The sequence below is a fragment of the Hypomesus transpacificus genome, unplaced genomic scaffold (genome assembly GCF_021917145.1).
Source record: "Hypomesus transpacificus isolate Combined female unplaced genomic scaffold, fHypTra1 scaffold_127, whole genome shotgun sequence".
Taxonomy (NCBI): Eukaryota; Metazoa; Chordata; class Actinopteri; order Osmeriformes; family Osmeridae; genus Hypomesus; species Hypomesus transpacificus.
In genome coordinates this window covers 411401-429616 of record NW_025813704.1, presented here as the reverse complement: position 1 = coordinate 429616, position 18216 = coordinate 411401, and the positions used below count along the sequence as shown (strand labels likewise).

At 43.2% G+C, this 18216-nt stretch overlaps 1 protein-coding gene across 3 annotated transcripts; it reads right to left on the bottom strand.

Annotated features, from left to right (window-relative positions):
- Positions 1-2785: 2785 nt before the first annotated feature.
- On the bottom strand, positions 2786-15728 carry si:dkey-32n7.7 (transmembrane protease serine 9). Of its 3 annotated transcripts, none has more exons than XM_047050736.1 (26): positions 15639-15728; positions 15431-15451; positions 15001-15163; positions 14575-14843; positions 14269-14414; positions 13837-14179; positions 13563-13725; positions 13088-13356; positions 12814-12959; positions 12410-12725; positions 12136-12298; positions 11685-11953; positions 11412-11557; positions 10986-11328; positions 10712-10874; positions 10261-10529; positions 9988-10133; positions 9562-9904; positions 9288-9450; positions 5838-6106; positions 5532-5677; positions 5153-5447; positions 4813-4975; positions 4477-4718; positions 3692-3789; positions 2786-3481 (listed from the first exon to the last, which is right to left on the bottom strand). In XM_047050736.1, exons 1-26 carry the CDS (start codon positions 15694-15696, stop codon positions 3209-3211), a joined length of 5385 nt encoding a protein of 1794 aa, XP_046906692.1. In that variant the 5' UTR covers positions 15697-15728; the 3' UTR covers positions 2786-3208. The 3 variants fall into 3 exon arrangements, with proteins under 3 accessions (XP_046906692.1, XP_046906693.1, XP_046906694.1); XM_047050737.1 differs by having other exon boundaries at positions 11082-11328; XM_047050738.1 differs by lacking the exons at positions 12814-12959; positions 13088-13356; positions 13563-13725; positions 13837-14179.
- Between the last annotated feature and the right edge of the window lie 2488 nt (positions 15729-18216).

The window sequence follows — 18216 nt, the reverse complement described above, 5'->3', positions numbered from 1 at the left end:
CATTATTTTATGATAATGGGCTCCTCAAAGGACATTATCTCACTTGCCATCGATTTTCATCAGAATTTGTTAATTAATATCCAAATAAGTTCAAATAAATGTTAAATTCACTTATTGTTGTAATTAGATTTTAGCTTGTTGAAGTGTTTCAAAAATCTCTAAACAGAAGTTTTGACTGCGTCCCAGTTGCTATTTACATTAGTCATTTTTAGCAGACGCTCTTATCCAGAGCAACTTACAGTAAGTACAGGGACATTCCCCTGAGGCAAATAGGGGAAGTGTCTTGCACAAGGACACAACGTCATTTGGCACGGCCAGGAATCGAACCAACAACCTTTGGATTACAGGCGCAATTCCCTAACCGTTCAGCCACCTGACTTCCTTGGTTACTCATTTTAAGAAACAGGCTTAGACTATGTAGCCAGAGCGTTGATTTAGAACTGTGAACAGACAGTTTCCCTTGAACTACTAAGTAGGTGTCCATTATCAGAAAATAATAAGACACCATGCATGGTATAAGAACACTTCACAGTAGTAGTATACTGATTATATTTGAAAGCATGATGTTTTATGGTAAAATATTCACCAACATCAACGTCTCCTCCAATGAAAGGTCAGGTCTTGGTGCCTGTAACAACTCTGCATATGATTCTCCAAGCCTGTGTAGCACCGTCAGGGTATCCATGAGCAGGTGTTTCATGTGATCTGAGTTCTCTTACAGCTGTCCAGCCTCACCTGAGCATTTAGAGACAGAGTCTGGATAGGAACTCAACGAGACACCCTGTCATCACCTAGAGGTCAGTTCTCTGATTTCAACAGAAGACGCACCAAATGAGAAACACGCATTCCAGAAATAATCGTATTCTGTAAACGTGTTGTTATTTGCATTGAAGATCTTAATGTGTTTTCCTAATGTTGATTCAATTTGTCAGATTCAGCATTTGTGGATTGTAGAGGGATCATCACTGATCAGTTATGCTGCTCAACATGACCTCTCAGTTTCTGAATTCAACCATCAACTCCACCGACTCCATGGAGACAGATTATTTTACAATATGCAGTGACATGTATGAGGGTGTTGTGTTCTGGGCTTGTTCCATTGTAGTCTTGTCTCTGTTTGGGTTCCCTGCGTGTGTCACCGTTCTCTGGGAGCTGTTTCAGAAACACAGGAGAGGAACCCCCACCACCCCCAACGACGTCTTCATGCTGAACCTCACAGTCATGGACTCTGTTTTCTTAGGATTCATGCCTACCACTGTATGCAACTACCTCTTTTGGCACAACTGGACTTTTGAAACCTTTTTTAACTTCTTCTATGGTTTCAGTGTCAGTGGCCGACCTCTCTTCATGACCTGTATCTGTCTGGACTGCTACCTGGCTGTGGTTCATCCAATCATGTACAGAGCCAGGAAGGGTCTGACCTCCAGGATTCTGATGTCCATCTGTGTATGGGCTGTCACTCTGGCTTATGGGATTACATTCATTATTGTTGATGGTTTTTTATATAGTCACTTCACTTTTGTACCGTATCTCATCACCCTGCCCACCATAGGGGTCTGTGACTTCTTCATCCTCCGGGCTCTGAAGAGTTCTGACCCTGCAGGACGAGACCTCCACCCCCAGAAGAAGAAGGCTCTTCAGATCATCATCAACAGCCTGGTCATGACGGTCATTACCTACCTTCCTCCACTGTTAGCAATGTCTTTACAAAAATGTATTCCAATCCGTGAGTTCATATGCAGAGTGATTTTTCCAATGTTCATCCTCATCTCTGCAGGAAGCGCTATCATGCCTGTTCTCTACTTGAGTAATTTAAGAAAACTGGACTTTATCTATGTTGGGTGTTGCAATAGTGGCTCAGAGGTGCAGTAACGTTTCTGGAGTGTGTTGGCAACGTTACTGGCTGTTGTTACTTACTGGTTGTTGTCATTATTTATCTTGTTTTGTGGTTCTTGATATGTATTGTTGTTGTAAATCATGATCATTAATATGTTTATGCATGAGAACCTAGCTAGGAAAAATACACTGTATACTTTATGCAAATGAAATAAATGTAGTAGCACGTTTTTCTGCTCCATCTAAGACCAACGTGCCCGCGGGCAGGATATTCTTTTGACTATGTCCCCAGATGAAGGCAGCAGAGCAAGGTTTTCCACAAGAAGGAAGAGGAGGAGGGAGGAAGAGGGGACACGTGTCATTAACAAGTCACAGCTACTAAATGTTGCTATCTCTGACAGTACCAATGTTGTAGATTACATTTCTGTAACTTGCAGATTATGTCCTTATCACTTCACACAGTTTATTATTGTTCATTAAATCAGGTGGTGGGGTAGGGGCTATTCTGGGATCAGACCTTTAGGGGTGCTCAGCCCCCAATGAGAATGTGACATGAATACAGTGCTTTGCAAAAGTGCTAAACCCCTTTATTAAAATGGTTTTTACTAGATTATGTAAAATGGGTCTGTAAACCTCTCCCCACGCTGCCTCTGATTGGCTGTGAGGCTTATGCATTAGGAATGACGATTGGTTCCAGAGCCAGTTGTAAAGTTGGGAAGCACGGGTAAAATGCTGTGTTGGCCACGACCACGACCCGCCACGACCCCCCCACAATATTTGAATGCAAAATATTGAATTAATTAATGAAAAAACGAAGGATCTCCCTTTTTCTTCATGAACTACCAGCATCAGCATTTTAGGGGTGCTTGAGCATTTCATTTTCTGAATTTGTAAATTATAATACAATATATTGTAGAAATGACATAAAAACATACATTTTAATGCTGTGTCATTATTAATTATTTATTCATTCCTTTCAAAAGTCAACAATATGCAAACGGTAAGATTTCTCCACTGAGAATATCTTCATATTGAGGTTGCACAAATCAGTGACTAGACTTCATTTTATGTTCATACAGTATCTTAAGGCAACATTAGTAAATACAACATTTCTATTGATTTCCATGTGTTGATTGTGGCTAGCACATGCTACAACAAACCTAGTTTCCTTCATATTGTCAAACTGTTAAAAGTGCTTCTGTTTGTCTTTGGTAGAACACATGTAACCAAACCAGATCAAATCTCCCTGGTAGTGGTGTGAAAGGTTACAAATGGTAGGGGAATTTCCAACTTCAGTGCTGTAACCTTGTGCTGTTTAGACGAACCATCACCCAGAAATCAGGAGGATAGAGAGAATGGAGAGAGAGAACTATCAACCAGAAAGCAGGAAGATGGAAAGAATGGGGAGAGAGAGAGAGAAGAAGAGGGGGAGGAAGATGTGGGCTGCCTTTCCCACGGCGGGAGCGACGGTGGCCGGGGAGGGCATATCGCCCACTGTCTCCTTCAGGAACGCCCCAAACACAGATGTCATGGCAAACGTCTGTATTTTCTCAGCACGTGCTGCTCTGCTGTTGTCTGTAGTGATCAGTCCTGCTTGGAACCAGGAGGAGCCAGACTGGCACATCAACGGGCCTCCCTGGTCTCCCTGTGAACACAGCAACAGGTTGGCTTTATGAAACACTGCACCACTTTACAATACGCCGCCCTTATCCCAGACAGGTGGGTAGGTAGGTGGGTAGGTAGGTAGATTGGTTGAATGGATAATGGTGTAAGGATAAATGAATGTTGTGTTGCCCTCAATTTCAAATGCACACTCTGAACCCAGTGTCTCTCAACTAAGGAAGTGGTTCTGTACCTGTTGGATGTTGATGAAGCTGGTGCAGATGTTCCCAGTGGAGGACATGTTCCCACAGCTCGTCACATTGGTTTCCATTTCGCTCATGACAGATTTAGCTTTGTGTAGGAGGATTCAATAGATGAGTATACCTGTACATGCTACTTGGCTAACTACATCATTGAAATGCAGAGATGGGAAGTAACAAAGTACAAATACTTTTGTAGATGTTTCTGGTATCAGAAAAACTTTGACAAAAAGTTAACTATTTCTTTGGGGGAAAAACGTTAAAAAAAAATGTTTGAAAAGTGAGAAAGAAAATGCTAAAATAAGAAAGGTTGAACAAATGTTTTTGAACATGCAAAATAATAACATTTACAAAAAGTTACGTTATGGATGAGACAGAGGGAGTTAGTGATGTCGACATGACTGAGAATATAGACGGAGATGTTTGAAATTCTCACTGTCAAAAAGGATTCCTGGCAAATGTGCAGAGTGTATTTTTGTATTAATATGATGTGAGGTCCAATTACCTGTGTGACTCTAAAACAGGTATAGTAATGGCTACTTTTTACTTAACTATATGTCAGAGAGCCCACACTTCTTTACTTTAACTGAGAGTGAAGTGAAAAAGTGTAGTCAGTACTTCAACTTCGACCAGAGTCTTTTTAATCATGAGTATATGTACTTCTACTTGAGTGAAGGATGTGTGTACTTTGGCCAACTCTGTTGAAATGATATCTCATGTTAAAACATCAACCAAAAATGATGGGCTTCACATCATGGTGGCAAACACAGTCTCTCACCTGAGCCATTCCCAGTCCAGCCCACCAGCCAGCACTTGGAGCCAGAGGGGAAGGCCTGCACGTCATCCTGGTCCACGCACACAGGCTGGATGAGGTCGCTGTAGTTGATAGGCTCAGCCAGCTGCAGCACTGCCACATTGGGGCCTGTCTGGTTGCTCAGTGAGATGTTCACAACGCTCATGGAAACTTGGAGCAGCTGGTATCCCAGGTATACGGTCCAGTCACTCACATTCAAATGTGAGCTGGGAGGGAGGGAAAAAAAACATGATTTACAGAACTAAACAAACTGAACATATAAACCAACTCGACTCCACCCCAGGTGTAACAGGAATGTACCTGGGGAAGCACTGGGCAGCGCTGAGGACGAACTGCTGAGTGATTACAGTTCCACTGCAAACATGTGATCCGTTTCTATGGAGACTAACCATCCAGGGCCAGGTTCCCGCGGCAACAAGGGGACCTATGCCAGGACTGACCGTGTTCTTCCCACACACTGTGCCTATGGAAGAGTCCAGGGGTTTGGGAATAAAAATATATTAGCCTGAGTTCTGGACAGTCATGCATTCTCCATGGTCAGATGACACCTGAAAGAGCTTGTATTTTCAATGACGAGGTAAAAAAGATATAAAGTCAGTTTGAGTAAGTTGGGCAAAGATTTATGAAACTAAACACTCACGAGCTGAGGACGCAGTGGAGGCCAAGGTTGGTTTGGACGTGTAGATAGTTGTAGTAGCAGGGGGAGACAGCCCAGGGCAGGTGTAACTGCTGTCAGCATCCACCCCACTGGAGGTGAACTGGACGAAGCCTGGCTTGTCGGTGCTGATCTTGGAGTTGATCCAGGACTTGTAACTGGACACTCTGGTGTAGACTCCGGGAAGATTGGGCCTAGCACAGCCGAAACCAAAACTAACGATTCCAGACTGGATCCAGACAGACTTCTGCTTGTTCACCATTGGACCTCCAGAGTCACCCTGAGAGAATAGTTTGGCAAGACTATAGTGAATCCCAAAGGTTATTTTAAATTGTAACTCTGTAGGACAAGTGAGTTAGCCAACCTGACACGAGTCTTTGCCTCCTGCCAGAAGACCTGCACAGATCATGTTGTCTGTGATTGAGCCAACCCCATTGAGGCAGTTACACTGTCTGTTCCCCAGAACTGGAACCTCCACTTCCTGCAGAGCTTGTGGGGACGGCAAAGGGACTGTGGTGGAGAGTAAGATTTGTTAAAGGCCGAAACAACACATTAAATACAACAAGATCAAAAACCGTGTGTCATCCCTTCACTATCACAACAAGAGGTGCTGTTTCTGAGAAACCGGCACCTTCAAAATATATTTTGCCAAGATAAACTAGGTCCTCACCTCCTTCTTTGATGGTACCCCAGCCAGTGACCCAGCTGTCTGTACCACTGTTGAAAACACTGTCAGTGGCAGCCAGACAGACAGGTCTGATGTAGTCAGTGAAGCCAACAGGTGAGGAGAGTCTGAGCAGAGCGATGTCGTTGTTACTGGTGCCGCTGTTATAAGCTGGATGGAGGACAATCTCAGCAACAGTTCTGGACTCTTCGTTGGGATTACTACCCTCCAGGTTCTGTTGGCCCAAGGATACACTCCAACCAACCGTGCTTGAGCTGAGAAAGGACAAAGAAGTATTCACATCCCTGCAATATTGTATTGTAATTGTCTTTGTAATAACAGAATGGATTAAATTAGCAAATGGTTATTTTTCAGCATCGGCATCCTATTGGGTGAATGAGCCGTGTGTGACAAATCTTATTTGTGGTGCGCAATAAAAAAAAGAGAATGAACATTGGTTCTAAATAGTGTTGGGCATTCCGGCTCCTTTAGTTGAGCCGGCTTGTTTGACTCAGCTCACTGAAAAGAGCCGGCTCTTTTGGCTCCCAAACGGCTCTTTAAAACATAAATGTTTTAACTATGACTTTGACTATGATAGGTGTGAAAACAATTCTAATTAAAATATTAAATGAAGTCATACTCTACCTAAACCACAATGTATTTAAAGATGCATTGATTTGTTATGGCTCTCCTCCGAGTTTTGACTACTCGTCTGACTGTGTGTGAGTTGGCTCGGCCTTCCCTCATTTCAGTATCATTGGTTGACACCGCGTGTTTGATTGACAGAAACAGAATGTGAGGCTGATCAGACAGTCGAAACGAATGTGTGTGCGCCTTCAGGCCTATAGATATTTTTTTTTGGTTCTTTGAAGTAGAGAATTATTTTAAATACAATTCAAATCATCAATTATTTCATTATTACATAATCATTTAATTTATATAGGCTATATTAATCTATTAAAAGTAGAGTCTGCTCTTTAGATTTGCGAACCAGCTCCCGACGTTCACCTACAAGAGGCTCATTAGCAAACTACCCATCCCTAATTCTAAATGAGCAGAGTGTAAATACATATTAACAGGTGTTATTTGAATATTTATTTGTATTTCCTATGGGAAACCAAGTTCAAATTGAAAACTAGATGTCCGTGAAAATGATCTGAGTCTTAGAGGAGTTGTAGACTACTCCAAATCGGAAGCTTTAAATGTGTGCAATTAGCTACTACGCTAAATATGAAGAACGTTATCCTGCGTGAATTTGTGGGGATTTATTTTTAAATTGAACTGTAAAACACAAAGACAAAAGAGCGTCAAGCTACACCACTTCATCTGGCAGCAAAGTAGGACATTTGAGGGGGGACGGTTTGTGATTACTAATTTGATCTGATGGAGACGAAACTGTAGTCGGACATTAGTAGTTTGTTTTTTAACAAGCAATAGGTAGGCTAGGTCGCGCAAGGACTGCTTGTTTAGCGCATGAATAGAGGCTACAGTTAACGTTAGCAAATTTGTTCGATCTTGTGCCGGTTACAACTCGGGGAGATTAGACAAGAAAAGGTTTATACAGGTCCTTCTCAAAAAATTAGCATATTGTGATAAAGTTCATTATTTTCCATAATGTAATGATAAAATTAAACTTTCATATATTTTAGATTCATTGCACACCAACTGAAATATTTCAGGTCTTTTATTGTTTTAATACTGATGATTTTGGCATACAGCTCATGAAAACCCCAAATTCCTATCTCAAAAAATTAGCATATTTCATCTGACCAATAAAAGAAGTGTTTTTAATACAAAAAAAGTCAACCTTCAAATAATTATGTTCAGTTATGCACTCAATACTTGGTCGGGAATCCTTTTGCAGAAATGACTGCTTCAATGCGGCGTGGCATGGAGGCAATCAGCCTGTGGCACTGCTGAGGTGTTATGGAGGCCCAGGATGCTTCGATAGCGGCCTTAAGCTCAGCCAGAGTGTTGGGTCTTGCGTCTCTCAACTTTCTCTTCGCAATATCCCACAGATTCTCTATGGGGTTCAGGTCAGGAGAGTTGGCAGGCCAATTGAGCACAGTAATACCATGGTCAGTAAACCATTTACCAGTGGTTTTGGCACTGTGAGCAGGTGCCAGGTCGTGCTGAAAAATGAAATCTTCATCTCCATAAAGCTTTTCAGCAGATGGAAGCATGAAGTGCTCCAAAATCTCCTGATAGCTAGCTGCATTGACCCTGCCCTTGATAAAACACAGTGGACCAACACCAGCAGCTGACATGGCACCCCAGACCATCACTGACTGTGGGTACTTGACACTGGACTTCAGGCATTTTGGCATTTCCTTCTCCCCAGTCTTCCTCCAGACTCTGGCACCTTGATTTCCGAATGATATGCAACATTTGCTTTCATCCGAAAAAAGTACTTTGGACCACTGAGCAACAGTCCAGTGCTGCTTCTCTGTAGCCCAGGTCAGGCGCTTCTGCCGCTGTTTCTGGTTCAAAAGTGGCTTGACCTGGGGAATGCGGCACCTGTAGCCCATTTCCTGCACACGCCTGTGCACGGTGGCTCTGGATGTTTCTACTCCAGACTCAGTCCACTGCTTCCGCAGGTCCCCCAAGGTCTGGAATCGGTCCTTCTCCACAATCTTCCTCAGGGTCCGGTCACCTCTTCTCGTTGTGCAGCGTTTTTTGCCACACTTTTTCCTTCCCACAGACTTCCCACTGAGGTGCCTTGATACAGCACTCTGGGAACAGCCTATTTGTTCAGAAATTTATTTCTGTGTCTTACCCTCTTGCTTGAGGGTGTCAATGATGGCCTTCTGGACAGCAGTCAGGTCGGCAGTCTTACCCATGATTGCGGTTTTGAGTAATGAAACAGGCTGGGAGTTTTTAAAAGCCTCAGGAATATTTTGCAGGTGTTTAGAGTTAATTAGTTGATTCAGATGATTAGGTTAATAGCTCGTTTACAGACCCTTTTCATGATATGCTAATTTTTTGAGATAGGAATTTGGGGTTTTCATGAGCTGTATGCCAAAATCATCAGTATTAAAACAATAAAAGACCTGAAATATTTCAGTTGGTGTGCAATGATTCTAAAATATATGAAAGTTTAATTTTTATTGTTACATTATGGAAAATAATGAACTTTATCACAATATGCTAATTTTTTTAGAAGGACCTGTATAGTCAATGTTGGTATGCAAAGAAGAGAAGTTACTCGAGAAACTTCAATTTCTTTTAACTTTTTCTTTTAACCTTTTTCTTTTAACCTTTGCGATGTGTGGGGTCTGAGACAGCCCGACGGTTAAAAGAAAAAGCTTCACTTTGTTTTTGTATGCGTTTAAGTTGTCGCAATACGTAGGTGGGTCACAATGACTGATGGGTCAGAATTTGCTGTAGCCTGTATAACATTACGTGAGGGTTTGTGTCCTGGACATTTCTCTATGAAAGCATGATGTGATGGCCTACCTTGAGAAGCAGTGGGCTGCAGAGATCACCCACTCCTTGTTGATGACGGATCCACCACAAACATGGCCGCCAAATCGCTTCAGGCTGGCCTGCCAGGGCCAGCTTCCTGCTGGGGCATCCTCACCCCCCAGTATTCTGTTGTTGAATGGGGTTCTTCCACAAACTGGGGAATTGGAAAAACAGATTTTCCTTATGAGGGTAAAACCAGTAACCAACGATACAATCTACTGGACGTTTAGTTGTGGATCTAAAACACTTATAATATGACACTCACCCTCAGCACTTGTAACAAGTGCGGCAGGTGCTGTAGTTGTAACAATTATGGCAGGTGCTGTAGTTGTAGAACCAGATGAGGCGATAACTGCAGGACCTGCAGTGGCAGGGGGAGGCAGCCCAGGGCAGGTGTAACTGCTGTCAGCATCCACCCCACTGGAGGTGAACTGGACGAAGCCTGGCTTGTCGGTGCTGATTTTGGAGTTGATCCAGGACTGGTAACTGGACACTCTGGCGTAGACTCCGGGAAGATTGGGCCGGGCACAGCCGAAACCAAAACTAACAATTCCAGACTGGATCCAGACAGACTTCTGCTTGTTCACCATTGGACCTCCAGAGTCACCCTGAGATGAAAGATCTCAAGTTAGTTATCTCTACACTTCCACGTTTAATTAATATTAAACTTGTGATTTAGGAGTAATTCTACCTGACACGAGTCTTTGCCTCCTGCCAGAAGACCTGCACAGATCATGTTGTCTGTGATGGAGCCGACCCCATTGAGGCAGTTACACTGTCTGTTCCCCAGAACTGGAACCTCCACTTCCTGCAGAGCTTGTGGGGAGGGCAGAGGAACTGAGGGAGATACAGAGAAGGATTTTTTTTAATGAAATGAATTCAACTTATCCACAAGAGGTTGTATCTCTTGTAAATGGGATTTAAACAATATTTATAACAAGGAACTGTTGAACTAGGTCCTCACCTCCTTCTCTGATGGCACCCCAGCCAGTGACCCAGCTGTCTGTACCACTGTTGAAAACACTGTCAGTGGCAGCCAGACAGACAGGTCTGATGTAGTCAGTGAAGCCAACAGGTGAGGAGAGTCTGAGCAGAGCGATGTCGTTGTTACTGGTGCCGCTGTTATAAGCTGGATGGAGGACAATCTCAGCAACAGTTCTGGACTCTTCATTGGGATTACTACCCTCCAGGTTCTGTCGGCCCAAGGATACACTCCAACCAACAGTGCTTGAGCTGTAGTGGAAGAAACCAAGCTTTTTAGACATACTTATTAAAGTAACAACCTTATCAGTGGCAAGGTCAGGATCAAAAGATCTACAAAGAAAAAAAGTACAATGAACAGAAATGGGTTAAGTTATTTCAATGCGTGCGCACGTACAGATATAAATTGACCACTGTTTTAGATGACCACACACCTGTCAAAGCAGTGGGCTGCAGAGATCACCCACTCCTTGTTGATGAGGGATCCACCACAAACATGGCCGCCAAAATTCTGCAGGCTGGCCTGCCAGGGCCAGCTTCCTGCTGGGGCATCCTCACCCCCCACTATTCTGTTGTTGAGTGGGGTTCTTCCACAAACTGGGGAATTGGAAAAACAGATTTTCCTTATGAGGGTAAAACCAGTAACCAATGATACAATCTACTGGACGTTTAGTTGTGGATCTAAAACACTTATAATATGACACTCAACCTCAGCACTTGTAACAAGTGCGGCAGGTGCTGTAGTTGTAACAATTATGGCAGGTGCTGTAGTTGTAGAACCATATGAGGCGATAACTGCAGGACCTGCAGTGGCAGGGGGAGGCAGCCCAGGGCAGGTGTAACTGCTGTCAGCATCCACCCCACTGGAGGTGAACTGGACGAAGCCTGGCTTGTCGGTGCTGATTTTGGAGTTGATCCAGGACTGGTAACTGGACACTCTGGCGTAGACTCCAGGAAGATTGGGCCGGGCACAGCCGAAACCAAAACTAACAATTCCAGACTGGATCCAGACAGACTTCTGCTTGTTCACCATTGGACCTCCAGAGTCACCCTGAGATGAAAGATCTCAAGTTAGTTATCTCTACACTTCCACGTTTAATTAATATTAAACTTGTGATTTAGGAGTAATTCTACCTGACACGAGTCTTTGCCTCCTGCCAGAAGACCTGCACAGATCATGTTGTCTGTGATGGAGCCAACCCCATTGAGGCAGTTACACTGTCTGTTCCCCAGAACTGGAACCTCCACTTCCTGCAGAGCTTGTGGGGAGGGCAGAGGAACTGAGGGAGATACAGAGAAGGAATTTTTTTAATGAAATGAATTCAACTTATCCACAAGAGGTTGTATCTCTTGTAAATGGGATTTAAACAATATTTATAACATGGAACTGTTGAACTAGGTCCTCACCTCCTTCTCTGATGGCACCCCAGCCAGTGACCCAGCTGTCTGTACCACTGTTGAAAACACTGTCAGTGGCAGCCAGACAGACAGGTCTGATGTAGTCAGTGAAGCCAACAGGTGAGGAGAGTCTGAGCAGAGCGATGTCGTTGTTACTGGTGCCGCTGTTATAAGCTGGATGGAGGACAATCTCAGCAACAGTTCTGGACTCTTCATTGGGATTACTACCCTCCAGGTTCTGTCGGCCCAAGGATACACTCCAACCAACAGTGCTTGAGCTGTAGTGGAAGAAACCAAGCTTTTTAGACATACTTATTAAAGTAACAACCTTATCAGTGGCAAGGTCAGGATCAAAAGATCTACAAAGAAAAAAAGTACAATGAACAGAAATGGGTTAAGTTATTTCAATGCGTGCGCACGTACAGATATAAATTGACCACTGTTTTAGATGACCACACACCTGTCAAAGCAGTGGGCTGCAGAGATCACCCACTCCTTGTTGATGAGGGATCCACCACAAACATGGCCGCCAAAATTCTGCAGGCTGGCCTGCCAGGGCCAGCTTCCTGCTGGGGCATCCTCACCCCCCACTATTCTGTTGTTGAGTGGGGTTTTTCCACACACTGGGGAATTGGAAAAACAGATTTTCCTTATAAAGGTAAAACCAATAACCAAGCATACAATCTACTGGACATTTTGTTGTGGATCTAAAACACCTGTAATATGATACTCACCCTCAGCACTTGTAACAATTATGGCAGGTGCTTTCGTTGTAGAAACAGTTGGTGAAGTAAAGGCAAGCATAACATTGGCACGGGGTGGTAGACCAGGGCAAGTGTAACTGCTGTCAGCATCCACCCCACTGGAGGTGAACTGGACGAAGCCTGGCTTGTCGGTGCTGATCTTGGAGTTGATCCAGGACTTGTAACTGGACACTCTGGTGTAGACTCCGGGAAGATTGGGCCTAGCACAGCCGAAACCAAAACTAACGATTCCAGACTGGATCCAGACAGACTTCTGCTTGTTCACCATTGGACCTCCAGAGTCACCCTGAGAAAATAGTGTTGCAACACTTTTTATAGTGAATCACAAAGGTTATGTTATAATTACATTTTGTAAGACAAGTGAGTTAGCCAACCTGACACGAGTCTTTTCCTCCAGCCAGAAGACCTGCACAGATCATGTTGTCTGTGATGGAGCCGACCCCATTGAGGCAGTTACACTGTCTGTTCCCCAGAACTGGAACCTCCACTTCCTGCAGAGCTTGTGGGGAGGGCAGAGCCACTGAGGGAGATACAGAGAAGGAATTTTTAAATATGACATGAATTTAACTCATCCACAACAGGTTCTATCTCTTGTAAATGGGATTTAAACAGTATTTATAACATTTAACTATTAAACTAAGTCCTCACCTCCTTCTCTGATGGCACCCCAGCCAGTGACCCAGCTGTCAATGCCACTGTTGAAAACACTGTCAGTGGCAGCCAGACAGACAGGTCTGATGTAGTCAGTGAAGCCAACAGGTGAGGAGAGTCTGAGCAGAGCGATGTCGTTGTTACTGGTGTCGCTGTTATAAGCTGGATGGAGGACAATCTCAGCAACAGTTCTGGACTCTTCGTTGGGATTACTACCCTCCAGGTTCTGTTGGCCCAAGACAACTGTCCAGCCCCTTGGGTTTGAGCTGTGAGAGACATAACTTTAGCATTTGGAAGAAAATAGCCAGAAAAAAAACTTTGAGCCTGTATATTTGTAATATGGCTAATAATCAACACAGGGTACGTCACATAAGTCCAAAACTGATTCAACACCAATATGCTTAGACTCATTTTTTTTCATTATATTTATTCTTTCATTCAGCGTTTTACGTCTACAGTTTGTCTCACCAACCTGTCAAAGCAGTGGGCTGCGGAGATCACCCACTCCTTGTTGATGAGGGATCCACCACAAACATGGCCACCAAATAACTGCAGGCTGGCCTGCCAGGGCCAGCTTCCTGCTGGGGCATCCTCACCCCCCACTATTCTGTTGTTGAGTGGGGTTCTTCCACACACTGGAAAATTGGAAAAACAGATTTTCCTTATGAGGGTAAAACCAATAACCAACCATACAATCTACTGGACATCTCATTGTGGATCTAAAACACCTATAATGTGACACTCACCCTCAGCACTTGTAACAAGTATGGCAGGAGCTGTAGTTGTAACAATTATGGCAGGTGCTGTAGTTGTAGAACCAGATGAGGTGATAACTGCAGGACCTGCAGTGGCAGGGGGAGGCAGCCCAGGGCAGGTGTAACTGCTGTCAGCATCCACCCCACTGGAGGTGAACTGGACGAAGCCTGGCTTGTCGGTGCTGATCTTGGAGTTGATCCAGGACTGGTAACTGGACACTCTGGTGTAGACTCCGGGAAGATTGGGCCGACCACAGCCAAAACCAAAACTAACAATTCCAGACTGGATCCAGACAGACTTCTGCTTGTTCACCATTGGACTTCCAGCGTCACCCTGAGAAAACAGTTTGGCAAGACTTTCAAATTTTGAATCACAGAAGTTTTGTCAAATCCTAAATCTCTAGGGCAAGAGAGTTGGCCAACCTGACACGAGTCTTTGCCTCCTGCCAGAAGACCTGCACAGATCATGTTGTCTGTGATGGAGCCAACCCCATTGAGGCAGTTACACTGTCTGTTCCCCAGAACTGGAACCTCCACTTCCTGCAGAGCTTGTGGGGACGGCAAAGGGACTGTGGTGGAGAGTAAGATTTGTTAAAGGCCGAAACAACACATTAAATACAACAAGATCAAAAACCGTGTGTCATCCCTTCACTATCACAACAAGAGGTGCTGTTTCTGAGAAACCGGCACCTTCAAAATATATTTTGCCAAGATAAACTAGGTCCTCACCTCCTTCTTTGATGGTACCCCAGCCCGTGACCCAGCTGTCTGTACCACTGTTGAAAACACTGTCAGTGGCAGCCAGACAGACAGGTCTGATGTAGTCAGTGAATCTGACAGGTGAGGAGAGTCTGATCAGAGCAATGTCGTTGTCATTGGTGTCTTTGTCATAAGCTGGATGTTTGATGATTTTAGACACGGTTCTCCTTATCTGCTTCGGGTTTCTGCCCTTTTGGTTTTGTCGTCCCAAAAATATTTTCCAACCTCTGGTACTGAGTCTATGAAAACATTTTAACACTTGGGTTTGTGAAAGCAGTTAACACAGTGAACACATTAAACCACCTTAAAATAATGTTATCGAAATGGTTTACAAACTACACACATCTTCAAGGCTCGGAATTTACCTAAAGAATATTTTTTTCATTTACTGCTCACCTGTTAAAGCAGTGGGCTGCGGAGATCACCCACTCCTTGTTGATGAGGGATCCACCACAAACATGGCCACCAAATCTGTGCAGGCTGGCTTGCCAGGGCCAGCTTCCTGCTGGGGCATCCTCACCCCCCACTATTCTGTTGTTGAGTGGGGTTGTGCCGCACACTGAAATACATAAATATTCACAGGGCCTAAAATGAAAACCTGCATTAAAGTACGTATATCTGGAAAGATTTGATGAAAGCCATTATATCTTATAGTTAAACGTTATGTAACAAATGTTTTTGTTTTGACACAGACGCGTTGTTACATTTCTGACTATATTGAACGTTAAACAGTTTTGTATCTGGTTCTAGAACAAATCTTTTGCGAGAGTTAGTTGTTACTGCAATCCAAAGGTAAATGTTTATAAATGTTTACAAATTCACTCACCATAAAGTTGAGAGTTTGATTCTGTGAAATAAATTAAAGTTTCTTGTTAAGTTTTTACATTAAGAATAAACACTTTTGCATTCAGCATAGTATAGATGTTTTTGACAAATGGGTTCTTTGAGTGATTTAAAATCTCTTTCCATTTCAACCTTAACAAAATTTAAGTGTTAAAGTAAAAAGAAACAACTGTCCCCTGAACCACACTTACCTTGAACTAGAATACTTGACACAGCCAGCACACACACCCATGTCTGCAGCGCCATCATGTGAACTGTGGTCTTTAGGTTAGTCACTCTTTAAATACCCGTTACTGTAACACCCTCCTTCCTGGAACATACTCGCTTGCTTTTTCCCCTCCTTCAAAATGTTATGGCTCATTTAGTCATTTTGCGTGTGGTGAAACTTACAAACAATAAGTAGTGACATTGTTCTAGAGGAGTTCAAACAAATATCTATTCTTACATTTATTCTGTATTCTTCTATCCTTTTTGAGCTAGGTACAAATCTATAACAATGACGACAAAACTATATAGCAAAAACTTTTATGAATAAATACATAAATAAATAAAAGGAAACATGGTAAATGTATTAATTAAAACTTGTCCTCGGCAGACACAACTGGGAGGGGAAACTAAGGCATCTGAACTACCCCAGAAAAAAAAAATATATATATTATTTACTATTACCCTTCATGTAATGTATCTATATGATTAAACTGATCAGAACGGAACTGGAGGAGACTGGTGACCCAGCAGTGTAGTTAGTTGTTGAGCATGTATACTAACACCAAAGACAGTTTGTTCCTCTGTTCCTGCATTATATGTCAACAGTAGGAATCCGTTGCTCTGTAAATATTGAAACAGGAGTTAGCCTGAACCTTAACTTTATCAAAGGCATTAAAACAACAGGCTACACTCCGAGGCTGGGAGGGTGTAATGGTTTCAGGTTGGGTAATACAGCACCTAAGAGTTGAACATTTTGGGGAGGGGTTACAAAACAAAAAAAGGTGTCTGTTGGTGTTGTGTGAAGTAATTATTCTGTCAGCACCTGCATACCTTCATAAAGACACAATGGATTAGCTGGCCTCCTTAAGAAATCTGTGTTTAGCATGTCTTGCTATGCTTTGGTCTGTGGATGACATTACGTTTGACAAAAGAGTCAGTCATGCAAACAGAATATTTTTATCTTCTTTTTTTAGGTATATATCTGTTAAAAGCAGTACTACCACGGTTTCACCCCCACTAGCACCTCATTTATAAAACAATATGTATATGTGCCCTTTTTTATACCTTAAAGGATCTTCCATATCTATGAACAGCTCTCTTGGGTTCACACTACAGGTTGAGATTGTGTTGAGTCATGGTTCTAACGAACGATGCAGTCGGTCTGTCTGTTTTTCTGTGTAATGGGTCGTTGATGGTGGTGGTGGATGGTATGGAATGTACTTGAGCTGGTAGGATATTTGATACCCTAACAACACCAGAACGTGACTGACTAGTCACCGGCATGATGGCCTTTCAGGCACTATGCTGTACACATAGCAGAAGGAGCGTTTCTCTGTAAGATAAGATGGCTGGATTCCAGTCATTAAACTGCTCCGCATAAGGTGTCTGCAAAACACAGGTCTTGGCCATGGTTCATCTTATCTGTTGTTGAATTACACATACATACAACCTAATATGCCACCATGCAACATTCTGCATTGTTTTATCTGGAACTTTCCTTATCCACCTACAGTTAGTTTCTGGTTTCACTAGAAAATAGATAAGCTACAGTAGTCAAAATGTTAGTGGAAGCGTTAGATACTGCATAGCGCATGTTCTGGTGTACATCCAGCACTCCCCTCACTTACAAATCACTGCAGCATTAACCACCCTGGAAGGAATGTGTGCAGTGTTGTGGAGGGATCCCTATCAACAGGTCACACAGCGTCAACTCACAGGGAGCAACAATGGTATGTGGACATACAGAGAAATCCCTGTGAAGATTGTTGCTCTTTCACCAGGTTCATCTATCAGCCTGCTTTCACTGTTACTAGAGCATACCAGCTCTGTTGTGTGCTCGCATTAAACTCGTTCCTGCTTTGCAGTGGAACAAACTTCCGCTTGTTCTGCAGATGATGTACTACAGTAGAGAGTACCACTTCGCACACACATGCACACACACCCCTAAACACACACGCCCTCACACACCCCTAAACACACACGCCCTCACACACCCCTAAACACACACGCCCTCACACACCAACACACAGAGTGCTACAGTAGAGAGTACTACTTCGCACACACATGCACACACACCCCTAAACACACACGCCCTCACACACCAACACACAGAGTGCTACAGTAGAGAGTACTACTTCAGTAAATCAAACTTTATGGAATGTCCATGTGTAGTATCTCTGTGGCGGAGTGTTTGACTTCAGATCCAGAGCTTCCAGGTTCAAATTCTACTAAAATTAACAATTATATTCGAGTCCTCCCCCCCCCCAAAAAAACAACAAAAACAAATCCAATATTTTACTAGAAAATGTTTTTCCTTGGTGATTTGTAGAAAGATGTATTTTATAAAGATGGTCAGATAGCATGGCTGTTGTCTGAAATAATAGATTTTACTTTCCACATCCCATTACATAAGTAGTTGACTAATAACTAGATTGTGTTTGCAAAGGTTAAAGTCGTTCTTACACAGAAAGTACAAAAATATGAAAGCAGTGAGCACAATGAGGTGATGGCTGACATGTTGCAAAATCGTTCTACTTCCTTGACTGTGTAAGATAGCCAAGA